The sequence below is a fragment of the Coptis chinensis genome, chromosome 3 (assembly GCF_015680905.1).
Source record: "Coptis chinensis isolate HL-2020 chromosome 3, ASM1568090v1, whole genome shotgun sequence".
Lineage (NCBI taxonomy): Eukaryota > Viridiplantae > Streptophyta > Magnoliopsida > Ranunculales > Ranunculaceae > Coptis > Coptis chinensis.
In genome coordinates, this window is record NC_141458.1 from 25,175,492 (window position 1) to 25,195,067 (window position 19,576).

Consider the following 19,576-nt stretch of genomic DNA (forward strand, 5'->3'; position numbering starts at 1 on the left):
AAAAGGTTCATTTGATTCTTCCTAGACTCATAGACAAGCCCTAATAGAAGAAAACTTGATCCCTAACATGTATGGCTCATTTCTAAACTCATACATGTTAGCAATTGGAATCAAGCAATGACTTATCTCTAAGCTCATTACTTGATTCCTAACTAGACACTACACCAACTATCATTTTGGGATAGGATGTAGGTCTAGTTGTTCTTCCTAACAACCTACCAAGCCAACAACAATTATTTTCCCTCACATGAGTTGGATTAACTCCCCAAAAGGAAGTTAGCTCATGATCCTTGGGATAAAGGATTACAAACTAGAAGAACAAAAAGAGAGAGGAAGAGGAAGAAGAAAAACTAACTAAACTCACTTGCTTTTTATTTATTTTCTAGAAGAAAACCAAAGTTTCCTCCATTAAAACTATTACAAGCTTTTCTTACAAAAACTAAAACTAAATAATAAAAATGACTAAGGAACTAAAATAATACAAGGTATGGAAAAGAAGTCAAGGGAGTAAATGGAGTGTCCCCCCCCTTGTTTTGTTTTCTTCTTCATTTGAGAGACATCTCATTTCATCCCATGTGAAACATCAAACCACATTTACTTTATTTTTATCCACCACATTAAAACAAAGTGACACCTTGCTTTTTTTTCACTATTAACACTTAATCTAATTAATTACATGCAAGGTGTCAATTTTGCACCAATAATTTGTTATTTTTGTCTTGACATGCTCCATGATTGATGACTCATCCAATCTTGCGGGCTCGTATAGTGGGTCCTATGTGCAGTCTAGTGGCGGTCCGGTCTTTGGGCAATTTTACCACTTCCCGCCTATGCGTAGAGTTCATCGCCCTGATTGTCTGAGCAGCTCACTTGTCACATTCGGAGTCCTGGTTCAAGAGGTAGGAGCTTCGGAAGTTTGATGCTTCTGTGCGGATTTGGAAGATTTCATATATATGTCGTTCCTCGTGCTTTATCGCAGGTTTAAACCATATTTCCATGTCTACTGCGAATACCTGCAAAAGTATGAAAATATATTTATTTCATGATTATTAAACACATAGTTAACCAAATTTATGTCTCAACGGGGTTTCATAATACACTTTTGGGTGCTTATCAAAATCCAAAGCAACAATTCTATTAGCAGCCTTCTAATAATCCACCAAATGATCGAGGAGTGAGCAACGATATGGTTCAGTTGACATTCCTCCAGTTCCTCCAATTAAAGAAATTCGACTGGCAGCAACAAAAAATGGGTCGGACACCTTTCATGCATCGAGTAGCCAGGTTGGAACATTTGTAGAAGCGTATCCGTGGGGAACAACTCGTTGTGGCCCTATCCAGTGGGAAGGAGCTTGGGACATAGAAACTCCTCAACAGTTAGAGGTAGTAACTGTTAAGTTGTTAGGATTTGTTACTGCTTTGTTAATAATCCCTATTGTTAAGGGAGTGTTTGCTTGTTTGACCTATTCTTTAGCTTCATACCACGTAGTGAAGTAGTGTTAAATGTCGGTTGCATCTTCCTTTATTTTTAGTTACTTTGTAAGGCTATTTAAGCCAACTTGTTTTGTTTAATTCAATAAGATAATTCTCCCAACTCTTGCATACTTTACATCAGTTATTTGGTTCTCAACATATGGTATCAGAGCCACGTCAAGGGGTCTGATTGAAACTTAAGAAGAGACAATCTTCTTAGTGTGTGGCAGTAAGAATATGGCGTCAGAAAAAAGCTTTGTGCAACCAGCTATTCCAAAGTTTGATGGGCACTATGATCACTAGTCTATGCTTATGGAAAACTTCTTGCGTTCAAAGGAATATTGGAGTATGGTGGAGAGTGGGATCCCTGCAGCAGCAGAAGGAGTTGATCTCACTGAAGCACAAAGGAAGGCGATTGATGAACAGAAGCTGAAAGACTTGAAAGTTAAGAATTATCTCTTTCAAGTGATCGATCGATCAATTTTGGAAACTATCCTAAACAAAGACACTGGCAAAAACATTTGGGATTCTTTGAAGTAGAAATACCAAGGCACGACAAGAGTCAAGCGTGCACAATTACAACCTCTTCGGAAGGAGTTCAAAGTTCTTCACATGAAGGCTGGAGAATATGTTGATGAGTACTTTGCTCGGACTCTTACTATAACCAACAAGATGAAAGTACATGGTGAGAAAATGGGGGATATTGTTATCATTGAAAAGATTCTGAGATCTATGAACCCCAAGTTTGATTATGTTGTGTGTTCCATTGAGGAGTCTAATGATCTAGACACCTTATCCATTGATGAGTTACAAAGTAGCCTTTTTGTGCATGAGCAACACATGAATGGCCACGGTGTAGAGGAGCAAGCGTTGAAGGTCACTTATGAAGATCGATCTGGAGGAAGGGGTCAAGGTCGTGGAGGTTTTAGAGGAAGAGGAAGAGGCAGAAGAATATTCGACAAGTCCACTGTGGAGTGCTACAACTGTTATAAGCTAGGACATTTTCAATATGAATGTCCAAGCTTGGGGAATGAGGCTAACTATGCAGAGATTGAGGAGGAAATGTTGTTGATGTCTTATGTGGAGATTAATAATGCTAGGAGAGAAGATGTGTGGTTTCTCGACTCTGGTTGCATCAATCATATGTGTGGTAACAAAGAATTTTTCTCTGATCTTAATAAGAACTTCAAGAAAACTGTGAAGCTGGGAAACAACTCAAACATGACTGTGATTGAAAAAGGCAATGTAAGACTACAAGTAAATGGAATTACTCAGATTATCACTGAAGTGTTCTATGTACCTGAGCTACAAAACAACTTACTAAGCATTGGGCAGCTACAAGAGAAAGGGCTTGCAATTTTGATTCAACGTGGAAAGTGCAAGATCTATCATCCTCAGAGGGGCTTGATTATGGAAACTGAAATGTCCTTAAATAGGATGTTCATCTTGCTAGCTACATCTTGGCCAAAAGCATCCACCTGTTTCAACACAATCACAGAAGACTTAACTCATCTTTGGCACTGTAGATATGGTCATTTGGGCCACTACACCATAATAGGATATTTGCAACACAGACCTTTTTTGATTTGCAACGGTTATTTACCGTTAGCAAATTGTCAACGCTTATATAGCGTTAGCAATGTTATAAAGCGTTACTTTATTTCAGTTAATTTCAGGAATTAATTGCTAACGCTTAAAATTCATTTGAGAAGTGTTGCAAAATAAAATCTCAAAATATAAAACATACTTTACTTTCTCTCCTCTCTCTCACAGCCGCTACACTCTCCAGTCTCCTCCCTCTCTCTCTGCCCACACACACTCCACCAACTCAGAAGAAAATGAAGAAGAGTTTTCAGATCCAAATTATTCAAAGTAATAATTTCTTAAATTGATTTCGATTGATTTTTTGTTTTGTTTTGAATTGGTTTGTGGTTTTGATTTTTTTGTCACTCATTTGAAAGGGGTTATTTCGGCTTTGAATAATTTTAAGGAGAAAAGCTCAAAAAGATAATTGAAGAAGTATGAGGTGACGATATCAAGGTATATTTAACTCAAAAACTGTGAATTCCAAATCATTGAAGCTAGATTTCATTATTTGTGCTTATTTTAACGGATCTGAGAAATAAAAATTGGATCTTGAAAAGTAAGTGGTCGGAGGAGATGGCCTTGTCTGGAATGAGAGGTTTCTTCGAATTTATAAGCGATGTAAGAAATTGTTAAAACAAAGAACAAGAAATACTTAGAGTTGATAAAGAGCTCGGCGACATTCGTACTCGTTTCAAAAACGAAAATGTTCAATTTCAGCTTTTGTTTTTTTAGTTGTATAGCTCTACTTTTGAAGTTGTAGCCATTTGTAATTGTTATGGCATTGTAATTAAAACAAGCTAAGGTTCAAAAAGCATAGTCTTAACTTTGGTCTGAATTAGCTGTTTCTGATTGTTAATATTGTCAGGGTCTATCACCGTATGAGAAGAAGAAATATGTTTGGAAAATGCTTTATATATGCTGGGGTATGATGTTGATTTTGGGCATATGGAAGCGCTTTCTTTGATCTCTGCACCAAAGTATCTAGAGAAGCAAGTGAACTTGAGGATTGTCTTCTTCATTATGATGATTTATCCATATCATCTGTATTTTTCTTACTTTTGTGTGCTATTGTGTGTAGGTCGGGTACATAGCGACATCATGTTTGCTAAATGAGAACCACGACTTTCTAAGACTGGTCATCAATTATGTACACAATGATATCATAGGACGCAATGAGACATTCCAATGCTTGGCAATGACCATGGTATGAAGTTAACAAATCATTATTATTTAGTTATCTTCAATTTTTGATTTTATTTGTTCTTCTTCTTGGTCAAAGTTTTGATCTTTCTTTACCCGTTCCCCTTTTAGTTTTTCTTTCCTTCATAAATGTTTATTTATTTATTATCAAGTGTAACAGAAGCGATATTCGATAAGATCGTAAGAGTCTAATGTAAAGTTGTGTAACCTATGAGACTAACATGCTATTATATTCCATAGCTATGTTACTGTAGCTATAAGGACATGAAACTGGTTGTTGATATTCACACCTCATTTATGGCTCCGAACCTTGGCATGAATTTTAGCTGTCTGTCTAATATATTGCAAATGTTTCAAACTTTGGGTTTGGAAGTGGGTATTCATGATTTTTCCTTTTAACTGGGCCCTGTTGGGGGTGGATCAATGGTTCTGAAGAGTCTCATCAGGAAATTTGTGATTTCTAAGTTTAGAGAGATGCATCATGGGTGGGCCAGTGATAATGTACCATGTCCTTGTTTACTGGTGCCCTACAGTTGTGGTGTTTGGAAGGGTATTTGAAATAAGTTTGAGTTGTAGGGAATAATTAGACATCAGTTGGGAGGAAGGAAGAATTCCTTAGAGGTGAGTAATGCACAATTGTGAAGAACACCACCTATTCCCTGGGTGCCCAATTTCAATGGTGATTCTGGGACAAATTCTTTTCCTTCTCCCCTTCTTTGGCTAGTCCCACTTGAAGGCATCACTGCTTTCTCCTGCTTGTGCCCCGACATCGATATTATTGTTCTTACATTAGATAGTGACTCTTTGGGCATTGTGTGTCATTTGGAATGAGAGGATTAGTAGAATGTTCAGTTTGTCCTAGCATTAATCTATAAAAGACCTCATTTTCATTGTCAAAGCAACTCTTTTCGATTGGTCAAGGGGTTGTCCCATGTTTCAGTATTATTATCAGAATTCAGAAATGTTATAGGCAGGTAGAACCGTAGGACTATATAATTATTTACATTTGTAGCTAATTTAGCTTCTCGAGTATATACCATACTCAGCGTCTTTGTTTTTTCAGAATTGAGCAGTAAAATATATTATAAAAGGAGATAAAAATATACTCAATGACTTTCTAATGGGGTATGGATAGGCTGTTAAACTTCCAGACTAATAAAGAAAAGGGAAAAGAAAAGAACAGAGATATCAGTTGGGTGGTGGCGTGACAGATTTCTTTTTGGGAGGATGCGTGGCTTGTAAACCTCTTCACTGTCAGATTATAAAAACTGACTCACATATGATTTAGCAAATTAGGTATTTTCATTTCTTGGCGGAAAGCTTGCATGCTGTGCCATATACTGGACAGGGCAGAGACAAACACATATGGACTAATAAGTGGAAATTGGAGAGTTTTGCCTCTTATTTTTTATACGATTTCCTTTCCTCATGGATCTCCAGTTGCACTCACACCCCTCCCACTTCCATGTTAGTGTCACTAGCTTGTGGGCTTCCATCTAATATAACATTTTCACTTGACCAGCTAGTGTGATATCATCCTACCATTGAAGGAGATTTATTTTCTTGTTCATGTCTTAGATGTTGGTTGTCTGTATGCTGGGTTGTGATCTTGTTGTTTTTAGTTTATGTTGCATGGACACAACATAGTTTAAAAATAATCTGTTGGATACATATCCACGTGCCTGTGTAGGACACATATTGTATGTGATATACCTCAATTTTTGATATTTTGTCGTGTCAAACACAAAACATTTTGTATCCGTGTCTGATATGGACACACCTATCCGTTTCAGTGTAACTTAGCATAGCTTACTTCCACTTTTTTTTTTGCTCAAGTAATATTCTACATGTTACAGACAACACCCTGCTCAACACACACAAAGGGAGAGCAAAAGTACGTTTGGTTTGAAAGAAATTTTGCTTCTCTAAATTTGAATGGTAAAATAGCTATTAGATCAATTACAGATCAAAGTGGTAGGACAAGTTGTTTTATAGTTCAACAACACAAACAAGAGCAAAACAAAACATCACAACTACTCTCTTTTCAAAGTCAATATTTCCTATTCTTGGTTTGAATTGTAACATACATACAATCTGCACAATAGTGAAAAAGGGCTTTGATGAGTAGGATGATGCGCTCAATAATATCTGTGTATAATTGCCTATGACACCCACTCGTTTAGATTGCAACACACCAATGTAGCATAACTAGATTACTTTGGATCTAAGTTACACTGTCAAGGATACGTGTGCCGGTGTTTCCATGTCCTACAGGGCAAAATACCAAAAATTTAGGTATATTACGTACAGTATGTGTGAAATGTGGAGACAAATCCAACACAGATTACTTTTAAAATATGTTGTGTCTATGTAACATAGCTTTGGATCTATAGTTCCTTTTTTTGGCGTTTATCATAATTTTACATAATTTCTGAGAGGGGCTGGGGTAGAATTTGTTCTTGAAATATTGACTTAGATTTATTTGTCATGGATTATGGAGTTTGGAATTCAAAACATTTCACTAAATGATGGTACTTGGTAGTACAATATTATTGACTCTGTTTGTGTGTATATTACATATGTTACGAAATCTTTCTTTCTTTTTCCTGAATATTCGAATTGTTTTAGTGTACCTTTTCAAAGGTGGATTAGGAATTTTAGAGGAGTTGGTAGTCTTATTTACGCCAATGCTAGTATAACTTGATACCTTTGAATTTGTAGTTGTTTATGTTATTATTATCGTTTTTGGCCTATCATAACTAGACAAAATTTTGCTAGGGCGTTGTTATTTCCATATTACATTCTTATTTATTGAAGTATATTTTCAAGTATCTCTATTCAGCCCTGCCAATATCTTCTCCAATACCTAATGGTTTTGAGCTTTAGGAAAAAAAGTTATATATGAGATTAGAGGAATTTGGGACTGTATGATTAAGTTGATACCATCGTGCAGGTGATTACTATGTGGACATTGATATGTTCCTGATTTCTTTGTTAACATGAGTCAAACTTCTTTATAATTTTTCTGATCAGTTTCTATCTAAATCACTACAATGATCATTGGGGTTCCTAGGGTGCTCTGTGTTTCAATTATATGTGAAAATCAAGGGTTGTAGTTCATTCCCCTCCTGGTTTTGGATTGTTTCTCTATTTAATTTGTATTTCTCTGAGGCTGTTTCTTTCTTGCTTAACATATATGGTTTTATTGTTGACTAATTTACTGTCTTTTATTGTTTTTCCAGGTTGGGAATATTGGCGGGAGAGAATTTGCCGAATCGCTGGCACCTAATGTCTAAAAGTTACTTGTAAGAGAAAAAACCCTTCTTCCTCTCTTTTCTAATTATCAAATTCACTTTAGAAATAAATGTTGGCTAATAAGACCTTTTCAATCAGCCCTAGATTTCCAGTAGTTGTAGACCACTTGTGAGAAAGAAGGTTGCAATATGTCTTCTACGCTTGTTCAGGAAGAACCCCGATGTAGTCAATGTGGAAGGGTGGTAAGTTTATATATTGTTCCTTTTTAAGAGTTGGCTGATCTTCCATGCCATGTTTACAAAATGAGTTATTATGTACCTCTTCCCTAGGTATTCTTTATTCATTTAGTAATATGTTGCAAATATTTTCCAGGTCAGATCGCATGACTCAACTTCTAGATGAACGCAACTTAGGAGTTTTGACATCAGTCACGAGCCTCCTTGTGGCGATAATGTCAAATAATTATGATGCATATTGGAGTTGTGTTCCAAAATGTGTTAAAATCTTGGAGAGGCTTGCTAGGAACAACGATGTGCCACCAGAATATACGGACTATGGTATCTCGTCCCTCTGGCTTCAGGTTTGTGTAAAAATTGGTTTGCTGTTATTTCACTACTTCTCCAAGAAGGTATAAAACCGACAGCATGGGAGTGGTAAAGAATGTTACCTCTCTATTGAGCAAAGATTTTTTGCTTCTTCCTTTCATAAACAAATTCATTGTGTTATTTGCTCTAAATGTATGTGGCACTTTGGAAGAGTGGAAATGATATTTTTACTATGACACCTTCAGAGTTGATGAAATGGAGTTGTGAAATACTTTTCTTTTGTTGATGGTAGGTATATTGCAGGAAAGATATACTTAGAATAGTTTACTTGAGAATCTAAACTGATTTCTGTTTTTGGTACGCCAATAGGATTGAGATGTTTGGTGGGTGGTTTTCGAGTATCTTGTAGTTAGGAGGGGTTTCATTTTGTTGAGTGTCTTTTTGGTTGGGCCTATTGAGGTGGGATTGCCATTATTTCTTGGTTGTCGTTTCTTGTGTCTGTATTAGTTTGCTTTAATTTTAATTCCAATTTCTTTGTCAACAGACCATACTAGTTGTATGATATTGCAATAGCGTCTGAATAACTGTTGTTAGATTCCTGTAAGGATGTCATAATCACCTTTAATATTGTTTATTAAAATGATTTAGACCATTGGATTCACGTATTAAGTTACTTACTGCAAAGTGGCCTAGACTAGTAAACAGATGCTTATGTCTTGGAACAATATGCTTGGTGTAGGTTAAGACAATGAGGGCTCTTCAATATTTTCCAAATATTGAAGATCCAAATACCCGAAAATCATTGTTTGAGGTATGTCTTATGGCATAGAATATCTTGAAGTTACCATGTGATACATTTGCCAGCTTTATTCTTGGTGATTGTAGGTTTTGCAGCGTGTTTTAATGGGAATTGATGTTGTGAAAAATGTGAACAAAAACAATGCATCACATGCTGTTCTTTTTGAAGCCCTCGCACTGGTATGTTTTTGGCTTCATTGCCATTTGGGTGTGAAACAATGCATCACATGCTGTTCTATTATAGTTGTTGTTGTTTCAATTGTTTGATGTTGTTTGTTTTTAATTTGTTGTATACAGATGGATCGATATCAGAGGGTGGAGAAGCCTCGAGCAAAGACACCAATAAACGAGAATGAGATAAGGATTACTACTCAAGGACGCATGAGGAATTACATTACTTATGCCACCACTCTCCTCCAGGTCTGATTTTAATGTTTTATTCGACTATATAATAATTAATAAGTTTCTAATCCAGTATAGCTACACTTTTAATCTTATTACCATGACTGGAATATGAACATGTATGATAGAAATTGATGGGTTAAAGCTTACTGTGCTTCTATATTTCTTCAGGATAAAGGGTCTAACGAGATTGTTCTTAAAGCCATGGGGAGAGCTATCAACAAGAATGTCATGATTGCTGAACTAATTAAGGTACTAACAACTTTTTTTTTTTTTTTTTTTCACAAGTCACAAACATTATCTAATATGAATTTCCTTTTTCCAGAGAAGGATGGTTAGTCTCCATCAGAACACATCTATTGGATCAACTGATATTACCGACATATGGGAGCACTTTTGGAAGAAAGCGAAAAGAATTACTTCCCACTCTGATGAGTCATGCTCACCTCAAGCTCCTCGTCAAGGTAAAAACTTAAACCCCACTCTCTATTTTCTTAATTTTCAACTTGTCAAGTTACTATAAGGTTTTTTTTTTTATGCACCAATTTTATGTAACCATTGTTTATGTCGTCGAGATATGGGAGTAGACAACAAATTCTCTATCTTTAGGAGGGGGTCAAATATTTAATTAATTGCATGAATTTAATTAGTATGATTTTTTTGGAATTAGATGGGTTGGAGCGACACTAGGATTTATATTGAGTGAAGCCATCGTCACTAATGCTTGTTATTGCATTTTTGAAGATTTGGGATTGCTTGGAAAATCGTATAGAAATTTGTAACTCTTAGTAAATTTAAATTTGTAACCCTCGAAACTCTTTTGAAGTTATATATATGGTTCAATGAATATAATATTTTTTTCAGGCGTTTGCTTGTGTTTATTTACTTGTCAAATGGTATGAAAAAACATTGGTAATTTTATTTGCTTCTATATGAAACTAGGAGGTGCAGGTTCAGGGTAGGAAAAAAATTAAAATAATTTTTTTTACCATATCAACACATTAGTAACGGTTGTAAACCGTTGCAAAGCAAAAAATAAATATTAAAGCATCTATCAATAGTCGTTACAAATCAAACTACGCAATGCTCTTTAACCGTTAGTAATTGTCATTCTGAGTTCATTATTTGTTTTGTGATTTTTTTGGAATTAGATGGGTTGGAGCGACACTAGGATTTATATTGAGTGCAGCCATCGTCACTAATGATTGTTATTGCATTTTTGAAGATTCAGGATTGCTTGAAAAATCGTATAGAAATTTATAACTCTTAGTAAATTTAAATTTGTAACTCTCAAAACTCTTTTGAAGTTATATATATGGTTCAATGAATATAATATTTTTTTTCAGGCGTTTGCTTGTGTTTATTTACTTGTCAAATGGTATGAAAAAACATTGGTAATTTTATTTGCTTCTATATGAAACTAGGAGGTGCAGGTTCAGGGTAGGAAAAAAATTAAAATAATTTTTTTTACCATATCAACACATTAGTAACGGTTGTAAACCGTTGCAAAGTAAAAAATAAATATTAAAACATCTATCAATAGTCGTTACAAATCAAACTACGTAATGCTCTTTAACCGTTAGTAATTCTGCAACGGTTAATAACCGTTGGAAAATTTGGTTTGCAACGCTTTTTAACCGTTAGTAATTGTCACTCTGCAACGGTTAATAACCGTTGGAAAATTTGGTTTACAACGCTTTTTAACCGTTGCAAATATTTTCAACACTTTACCCACACCATATTTGTTGCAAAAATTATTAGTAATGGTTTTTTGCCGTTGCAAATAGCCTGTTATGGTGTAGTGAGCTTCAAAGGTCTGAGAACTCTTCAACAAAAGAGGATGGTAAGTGGCTTGTCACAACTCAAGGCTCCTTCAAAGTTATGTAAAGACTGCATGGTGGGGAAGCAACAGAGAGATCCATTCCCAAAGAAGAGCACATGGAAGGCTTCTCAAAGACTTCAACTAGTACATGCTGATATCTATGGACCAATCAAACCCATCTCAAACAATAAGAAGAGGTACCTGATTAGTTTCATTGATGATTTTAGTCGTAAAACTTGGATTTATTTCTTGTTGAGAAGTCAGAAGCCTTTGTTACTTTCAAAACTTTTAAGAATCGTGTCGAGAAAGAAACAGACTCATATATAAAGTGTCTACGTACTGATCGCGGAGGTGAATTTACATCACAAGAGTTCATCGATTTTTGTAATGAAAATGGTATAAGTAGACAGTTGACAGCTGCGTACACTCCACAACAGAACGGGGTTGCGGAAAGAAAGAATAGAACCATTATGAATATGGTTCGTAACATGCTCTTAGAGAAGCAGATTCCAAGAACCTTCTGGCCTGAAATCAATTGGACTGTACATGTGCCGAATCGGAGTCCAACGTTTGCAGTGAGAAATATGACCCCAGAAGAAGCTTGGAGTGGAGTGAAACCATCCGTTGATTACTTTCGGGTTTTTGGATGTGTTTCTCATGTTCATGTGCTTGATAGTAAAAGAACAAAGCTCGATGACAAAAGCTTCAGTTGTGTTTTGTTTGGCATTAGTGAGGAGTCAAAGGCATATAGATTATATGATCCAGCTTCTCGAAAGATTATAGTGAGCAGAGATGTTGTGTTTGAAGAAGATAAGAATTGGGATTGGGACAAGAGCCATGAAGAAGCAGTTATAGCTGATTTGGAATTGGGTGACAGTGAAGAAGAAATAGTCGTAGTCGATAATAGTGAAGAAGAAACAGCCGTAGTCGATGACAATGAAGCTGATTTCAATGGTGATATAGAAGGAGTGGAGAACTCGTCTTCCGATGAGCCAACTGAAGACAGTTCACCTAGCTCAAATGAAGGAAGAAACAGAAAACCACCATTCTGGATGATAGATTATGAAAGTGGAGAAGGCCTTTTTGAAGAAGAAGATGTGGAAAATCTGGCCATGTTTGCACCTGCTGATCCAATTTCTTATGAAGATGCCGTGAAAAATGCAAAATGGAGAAAAGCTATGGATTTGGAAATAGAGGCAATAGAAAAGAATGGTACATGGGAATTGACTGATTTACCTGCTAGAGGAAAGAAAATTGGAGTAAAATGGGTTTATAAAACAAAACTCAAGGAAAATGGGGAAGTCGATAAATACAAGGCACGGCTGGTAGCAAAGGGATATGCTCAACAACATGGGATTGATTATACTGAAGTGTTTTCACCTGTGGCACAATTAGATACAATTCGTTTGGTGATTGCACTTGTAGCTCAGGAAGAATGGACTATCTACCAACTAGACATGAAGTTTGCTTTCTTACATGGTGAACTGCGCGAAGAAGTCTTTGTTGAAGAACCTCGTGGTTATGAACAGAAGGGTAATAAGCAGCAGAAGGTGTACAAGCTGAAAAAGGCCTTATATGGACTGAAGCAAGCTCCACGAGCTTGGTATAGTCGTATAGAGTCTTATTTTTTGAAGGAAGGGTTTGAAAGGTGCCATTGTGAACATACCTTGTTCATCAAAACAGAAGAAAAAGGTAAAATTTTGATTGTAAGTCTTTACGTTGATGATCTTATATTCATTGGAAATGATGAGTCTATGTTTGCTGAGTTTAAACGATCCATGATGCGTGAGTTTGACATGACTGATCTTGGGAAGATGAGATATTTTCTTGGTATTGAAGTAATGCAAATAACTGATGGTATCTACATTAGTCAGAGGAAATATGCGCTGGAAGTGTTGGAGATGTTTGGGATGGATAAAAGCAATCCAGTTCACAACCCAATTGTTCCGGGTACTAAGCTCTTCAAAGATGAAGATGGAGTAAAAGTAGACAAAGACTTTCTACAAGCGTGTCGGGAAGCCTTATGTATTTAATCGCTACTTTCGACACTATGTGATGTTTATAGTAAGTCTTATCGGAGATACATGGGAAAATCCCATCAACTTCACTTGCAAGCGAAAAAAAGAGTCTTAAGGTACTTGAGAGGTACAACTGACTTGGTGTTTTTACAAAAAGGGAGGAAGTGAGGAATTAATTGCCTACACGGATAGTGATTATCTTTGGGGACTCGAAGATAGGAAGAGCACGCCGGGTATGTATTTTAATGAGTTCGGGGCGTTGTCTTGGTCTTCAAGAAAGCGGCAGAGTCACTTTATCCACCACTCGAGGCGTAATTCATTCTTTGTAGCTTCATGTGCTTGTCAAGCGGTGTGGTTGAGGAGGGTTTTGGAGAAGCTTAGTCACACTCAAAGTAAGTCTACCACTATATATTGTGATAATAGTTAAGCAATCAAGCTTTCCAAAAATCCAGTGATGCATGGACGCAACAAAACACATCGATGTTCGCTTTCATTTCCTTCATGAACTCACAAAGGTCGAGATCGTGGACGATGGTTCACTGCAATACTAAGGAGCAAGTAGCAGATGTGATGACTAAACCTCTACATTTGGATGCATTCTTGAAGCTTCAGACCATGTTGGGCGTGTGTCCAGTACCTGGTGTAAACTGATTGCTAGTAGCATTCAGTTTAAGGGAGGATGTTAAGTTGTTAGGATTTGTTACTGCTTTGTTAATAATCTCTATTGTTAAGGGAGTGTTTGCTTCTTTGACCTATTCTTTAGCTTCATACCACGTAGTGAAGTAGTGTTAAACGTGGGTTGCATCTTCTTCTGTTTTTCAGTTACTTTGTAAGGTTATTTAAGCCAACTTGTTTTGTTCAATTCAATAAGATAATTCTCCCAACTCTTGCATACTTTACATCAGTTATTTGGTTCTTAACAGTAACATGTTACTTTTCATTGTGGTGGGGTTTAACACTTGAATGAATTTTGTGAATTTGGGTAAGAGTGGTGGTGTGGACTAATGAACATGAAGAATAAATATTGAGAGGAAGAAGATGACTCAAGCATAATGAGATGAACACAATTTTGACATTCAAGTTTAAGCCACGTGATATTTTAAGTTTTTGTTTTATCTGGGCAATTTTGTTTTGTGTGGGGTAGTTAGGGTATTTTGAAAATATATGACACCAGACACACTATAACAGATGGTCAAATGCGGTCAACTAACAATAGAGGGACCTAAAACTAATAAACGAAATTCTTTGGATCCAATGCAAATACTTTTATTATTAGGAGGACTTAAAGCTAAATAACCTAAAAAATAATGACAAATAACCTGAAAAATAACATGATTTACGTAGCATATTACATATGGCTCAACCATTGGAGCAAAGCAGCACACCCTAAAACTGGGTGTGTCAAAGAAAACATTTGATTTGGGTCTTTGGGGACGCTCTAATTCTATGTCCTTACTCCTTAGTATCCGTTGGACTTCAGGCAAGGTCCAGCCCATTATGAGCCCGGGTGCAAAGTGGCAACATTTGCTCTCCGTTTGCCTTGCCGATTGCCCGATTCCTCCACCGCGACACTCGACGAGACACTAAGTGACACGTGTCAGTACCATACCAAACCTGATGACGCATCAAAAAATGATTCAAACCTATCTACACATGTCTTCTCGTGTTCCCTTTTCTCCGCTCTTGCTTCCCCACTCCAAACACACGCTCTCTCTTTCTTTCTCTCTCTTGAAGACGGTCAATTTGTCTAGAGAGAGAAATCAATCAAAGTTTTAGAGAGAAGATTGTGACCGCATTGTCGTCCCATAAAAAGCTTCCACTTGCGCTTTGCCTCATCCTACTTTTTAACGTTGCAGAATTCTTAGCCTCATTCAAACACTAGAGTTATGCTATGGAGTAACCCATCTAAAGTGTTGCATCTGTGCAGCTCCATCCTAATTTTTTTAGTAACACTCGTTTTTCACCTGTGGCTAACTGCTAAACTGCGTATAATAAGCATAAACTACAAGAAATGTTAATAGGATTTTTGAGTTGCATGCGTCCCACATTCCCACTCACTAATCACACACAATTTATTGTGTTTTTAATTTTAATTTAATTTGATTTTTTTAAATTACAGAGTTAAAATGTCAAGATAAAATTGTATCTTTTAGCTAGTGAATGTATGTACTATATAATTCATAAAATGCTCGACCTAGTAACATCCTCATCCTCAACCAAATAGCATCAGATTCTAATAATGTGAGTTGTTTCTTCTAATTGTAGGAAATTAGACTAGACCACATACGTATTTTGTACAATTATACTGTAATTTTGACAGTGTGAGCCAAAGGGGTATTAGGAGTCCTCTGGGCTCTAGCTATGGTATGAAATACATGCTAGATCCTAAGGTACACGCGACGGAAATTGGTATTTCCAACATTCTTAGAAAAAACATGGCTTTTTCGTCCAATCCCCATTTCTGAATTCATTTACCAAAGTGAGAGCCCTTTGTGAACTATATACCAATTGATAAATGTGAAATAACGTGGGAAAATGGTTCGATAGCACTATTCTCTATTTCTTCAAGCTAGAATCGAACATGGACTATGCATTTTAGCTTCCTTTTTTTTTCAATGCATTTTTAGCTTCTGAATGAACCCCCGTATTGTATTATTTAGGTGAACATTTCGGTTTGGAATCGGCGTTATTGACTTATTTCTCTCAAGTCACATGCTCACAATACAAATCTTGTGGTACGTATTCTCAGTCTCAACTAGTGAAATTCCACGAAGTCTTGTAATCCTACGTACAGGATTCACTGAGGACACTCCGTATACGTACCTTATCACTGCACTCATAGATTTTAGTTTTTTACTCACCTCGATCCTTGTGCTTAAGTCTCTCTCTCTCTCTCTTTTTTTTCCTATCTCTATATCTGTGTCCATTCTCCTCTCTCATTCACATTCATTCACATTCACATTCATAATTTACCTTCATTCCGTAACTACACTCCTCATCTTCTTCGTTAATGGACTCTACTTCTTCTTCTTCACAAAGCTGGTTAGCTTTCTCTCTTTCAAACCCTCATCATCACTACTCTCCTACTTCTTCTCATCAACAACAACATGAACAACTCTCTCTTTTTGATTCTTTCAACACTAGTCTTGATTCAGTACACCAAGACTCAACTTTAAGAACTAATGTAACTACTGGTAACCCCTTAGATCTTTCCATGTTTAGCGTAGGTCCTAAACTTGAAGATTTTCTTGGTGGTGGTGGAGCAACTAATGCTAACAATACTACTATCACCACCACTACTACTTCATTGGGTATGGGTCGGTTTTCTAGTGAACATCATTCTAACAACAACACTGGGGTTTATGAATCTGAACTCAAAACAATCGCAGCAAGTTTTCTACGTGGGTATTCAACGTCAATGAATGGTAATAACATGACGAGTATGGATAATAATAATAACACTGCAATGGTACCTGTTGCGGCAGCAGCTCCAGTAGATTCTTCAAAGAAAGCTTTAGAAACTTTTGGACAAAGAACTTCGATTTATCGAGGAGTTACTCGGTATAAAAATCTTGTCTTATGTACTTTTAAGTAATTTTCTAGTGGTTATTGCTACAATGTGTTTTCTGCAGGCATAGATGGACAGGAAGATATGAAGCTCATTTATGGGATAATAGTTGTAGAAGAGAAGGGCAAAGTAGGAAAGGAAGACAAGGTAAATTAGTTTATCAACTTTATTTATGCTAACTTGCACTTGCGGAGTGCAATGCTTAACCTTCACACCAGGTGGCCTGGTGTGGTGTGAAAAGAATAATGGTGTAGTACATAGAATGTAAGGTTTTTAGAATCTCGAGTGGAATGGGCAAATAGTCTGATCCAACGGTTGGGATTGGTTTTAAGTGGTTACGGTACGGGATGGCACTAGATTTTGTTACAGAGATGTTCTTTGCTACCATGCTCATTAAATGGTGTGTTTCTGATTTTATTCTGTTCTTGCATGTACTTGGTGACGAATAATTGCTGGGTTTGACGAAATTACCCTCTTTATGAACAGTTTATTTGGGTAAGTAATTATATATATATTTTTGTTACTGTTTCTCATCATTTTGATGGATTTTCAAGTTTATAGATTCTTAAATGAATGAATGTGCCAATGATGGAAAGAAGTTAAGTTGTGAATTTTTTGGGAACTTTGTATAACAGATTTTGTGTGTTTGGTGTAGGTGGCTATGATAAGGAAGAGAAAGCAGCTAGAGCTTATGACCTTGCAGCTCTCAAATACTGGGGTGCAACTACTACTACGAATTTTTCGGTATGTCGGTCACATTCCGGTGACCTTTTACTTCTTTGATTTTTTGTATTCTTAATTTTGTTATATTATTTATTTTAATATATATCTATCATGGAAGAATCACATTGATGAGGGTGGTTAAGTTAGTCAATACTCAAGAGTCAATGTTGTTGGTTTTATTATGGGAATATATTGTTCTGTATGTAAGTATGTAACACATTTTTGTATTTGATAATTATTTGAAGGTTTCTACCTATGAGAAAGAACTTGAAGAAATGAAGAACATGAGTAGGCAAGAGTTTGTTGCTTCACTTAGAAGGTAACCACAGTTCTCTGTCCTATCTCTCTTTGGAATAATGGGTGATTTTATGTAGATGCAAATAATTGTGAGTTAATATAATGTTTGGTTCAGAAAAAGTAGTGGGTTCTCTAGAGGCGCTTCAATTTATAGAGGTGTCACAAGGTTAGTTGCCTTTTTCATTGAACAAGCTTAGTTATTATTCTAGAAAAGAACCGGCCTGTATATCATTATATTGAATCTAGTACTTATCTTTATTTGGTTCAATCTTTTTTCTTTCCTACATAACTTCTTGTAGACATCATCAACATGGAAGGTGGCAAGCAAGAATAGGTAGAGTTGCTGGCAACAAAGATCTCTACCTAGGAACATTCAGTAAGTTTTTCTGCCCTTTTGATCACTGTTTTCGTGTTGGTGCATAAATATAAATGGATTTGAAAGCAAATTAAACTTCAATATATAGCCAGCACATTTATTAATTTGGTACTCAAAATGTGGTTTGGTTTTGTTGGTCAGGCACTCAAGAGGAAGCTGCAGAAGCCTACGACATTGCAGCGATCAAATTCAGAGGTCTTAATGCTGTAACAAACTTTGATATGAGTCGCTACGACGTAAAAAGCATTGCCAGTAGCAGTCTACCTATTGGAGGAGTTTCTAGCAAACCTAAAGCTTCATCTGATCAGTCCATTTCAGATAAGAGTGGCGACGGATCTCGATCTGATGACCGAGATGTCACATCGGTGTCATTTGCATCACAGCCCTCCTTATCCACCACCACACTTAGTTTTGCTTTGCCCATTAAGCAAGACCCAATAGATTACTGGTCATTACTTGGATATCAAAACCCTTGTCAAAACAATCCCAACAACAGGAACAGTACTACATTGTTCCAGTCTTGTTTGACAAATGGGTTTGGTTTCCAGAGCGTTTCAAACCCACAAATGGATTATTCTACCAATTCTGATATCAATCAAAGCAGCAACAGGGTCTTAAATGACGGTGGATATATTCAACAACAACAAAGTACTACTTCAATCCCTTTTGCTACACCTATTAGCGTGTCTAGTAGTAACAGTTATGAAAATAGTACTAACAGTTATGGGAGCTGGGTTTCACCATCTGTTCATGCTTTTCAGACTGGGAAACAAAATTTATCAGTGTACCAGACGCCTATATATGGCATGGAATGATCCAAGTGTGAGGGAAGAAGAATCTATGATGACATGAGAAAAAGAGATGGGGAAAAAGGAAATAGTATATGGATCAGTTTTTAGGACTTAGCTAGAGATAATGAGATGATGAACTGACAATGTTTCACAAGAGAAGAGTTGACAGACTAACTGAAAATTTAGTTACGGTCACGTTCTTTTTATATCTTATTGTTTTTTTGCTTTTAGAATCATATGGGTATAATGAGAAAAGGAATCCTTTTGTAGTTCTTCAATCTTTGCTAAAATTGTGTAAGAGTTTTGTAGTTCTTCAACCTTTGCTAAAATTGTGAAGGGTCCATGTATGATTCCATGAACCTATCCTATGTGTTTGTTTTACTCTCTAGTCTCTCCCACACATTCATTCATATATGGTTCTGTCATGGACTCATGGCTAGATTGTTCACTGTTGATTTGTCACCCCTGCATGTGTCCGGCCGGTTCTGTTGTTGTGTGTTTACTATAATTTACTGTATAGCATGCTCGTTTCAATTAAAAATCCTAAATTTATGTGTGTATAGTACTATAGTACGTGTATACTCGAAATATTTCATGATTGTTACAATGTAACATTACGTTTATATGTACCAAAGTTACCATTTTGCAGGGGAATCCCATATTCCTATCCACTACTACATCGCTTTCACTGTGAAGGCTAATGAAAGCTGAATCAACTATG

The 19,576-nt window shown here is 36.4% G+C and overlaps 1 protein-coding gene, 2 long non-coding RNA genes and 1 pseudogene across 4 annotated transcripts; all 4 read left to right on the forward strand.

The window, feature by feature from the left end:
* Positions 1 to 3,715: 3,715 nt before the first annotated feature.
* Positions 3,716 to 8,305, forward strand: LOC147508816 (uncharacterized). Its single transcript, XR_015216447.1, has 3 exons — positions 3,716 to 4,264; positions 7,503 to 7,757; positions 7,888 to 8,305. It is a non-coding gene; the product is annotated as an uncharacterized LOC147508816 (long non-coding RNA).
* A 497-nt stretch (positions 8,306 to 8,802) lies between these two features.
* On the forward strand, positions 8,803 to 9,512 carry LOC147508817 (uncharacterized). The gene is made up of 3 exons (XR_015216448.1): positions 8,803 to 8,871; positions 9,156 to 9,277; positions 9,432 to 9,512. It is a non-coding gene; the product is annotated as an uncharacterized LOC147508817 (long non-coding RNA).
* Positions 9,513 to 16,007: 6,495 nt separating this feature from the next.
* Positions 16,008 to 19,124, forward strand: LOC147508818 (AP2-like ethylene-responsive transcription factor AIL5). Of its 2 annotated transcripts, none has more exons than XM_086601180.1 (7): positions 16,008 to 16,661; positions 16,733 to 16,823; positions 17,324 to 17,412; positions 17,637 to 17,710; positions 17,804 to 17,854; positions 17,988 to 18,064; positions 18,206 to 19,124. In XM_086601180.1, exons 4-7 carry the CDS (start codon positions 17,667 to 17,669, stop codon positions 18,877 to 18,879), a joined length of 846 nt encoding a protein of 281 aa, XP_086457306.1. In that variant the 5' UTR covers positions 16,008 to 16,661; positions 16,733 to 16,823; positions 17,324 to 17,412; positions 17,637 to 17,666; the 3' UTR covers positions 18,880 to 19,124. The 2 variants fall into 2 exon arrangements, with proteins under 2 accessions (XP_086457306.1, XP_086457305.1); XM_086601179.1 differs by having other exon boundaries at positions 16,048 to 16,661; positions 16,733 to 17,163.
* On the forward strand, positions 16,111 to 17,451 carry LOC147508819 (AP2-like ethylene-responsive transcription factor AIL5 pseudogene; annotated as a pseudogene).
* Positions 19,125 to 19,576: the final 452 nt, after the last annotated feature.

What these genes read in the sequence shown, in the direction of transcription:
- LOC147508818 (XM_086601180.1), top strand. Translation starts at nt 17,667, where the DNA reads ATGAAGAACATGAGTAGGCAAGAGTTTGTTGCTTCACTTAGAAG. An exon ending in ATTTATAGAGGTGTCACAAG is followed by an intron (nt 17,855 to 17,987) that starts GTTAGTTGCCTT and finishes AACTTCTTGTAG; the next exon opens with ACATCATCAACATGGAAGGT. An exon ending in TCTCTACCTAGGAACATTCA is followed by an intron (nt 18,065 to 18,205) that starts GTAAGTTTTTCT and finishes TTTGTTGGTCAG; the next exon opens with GCACTCAAGAGGAAGCTGCA.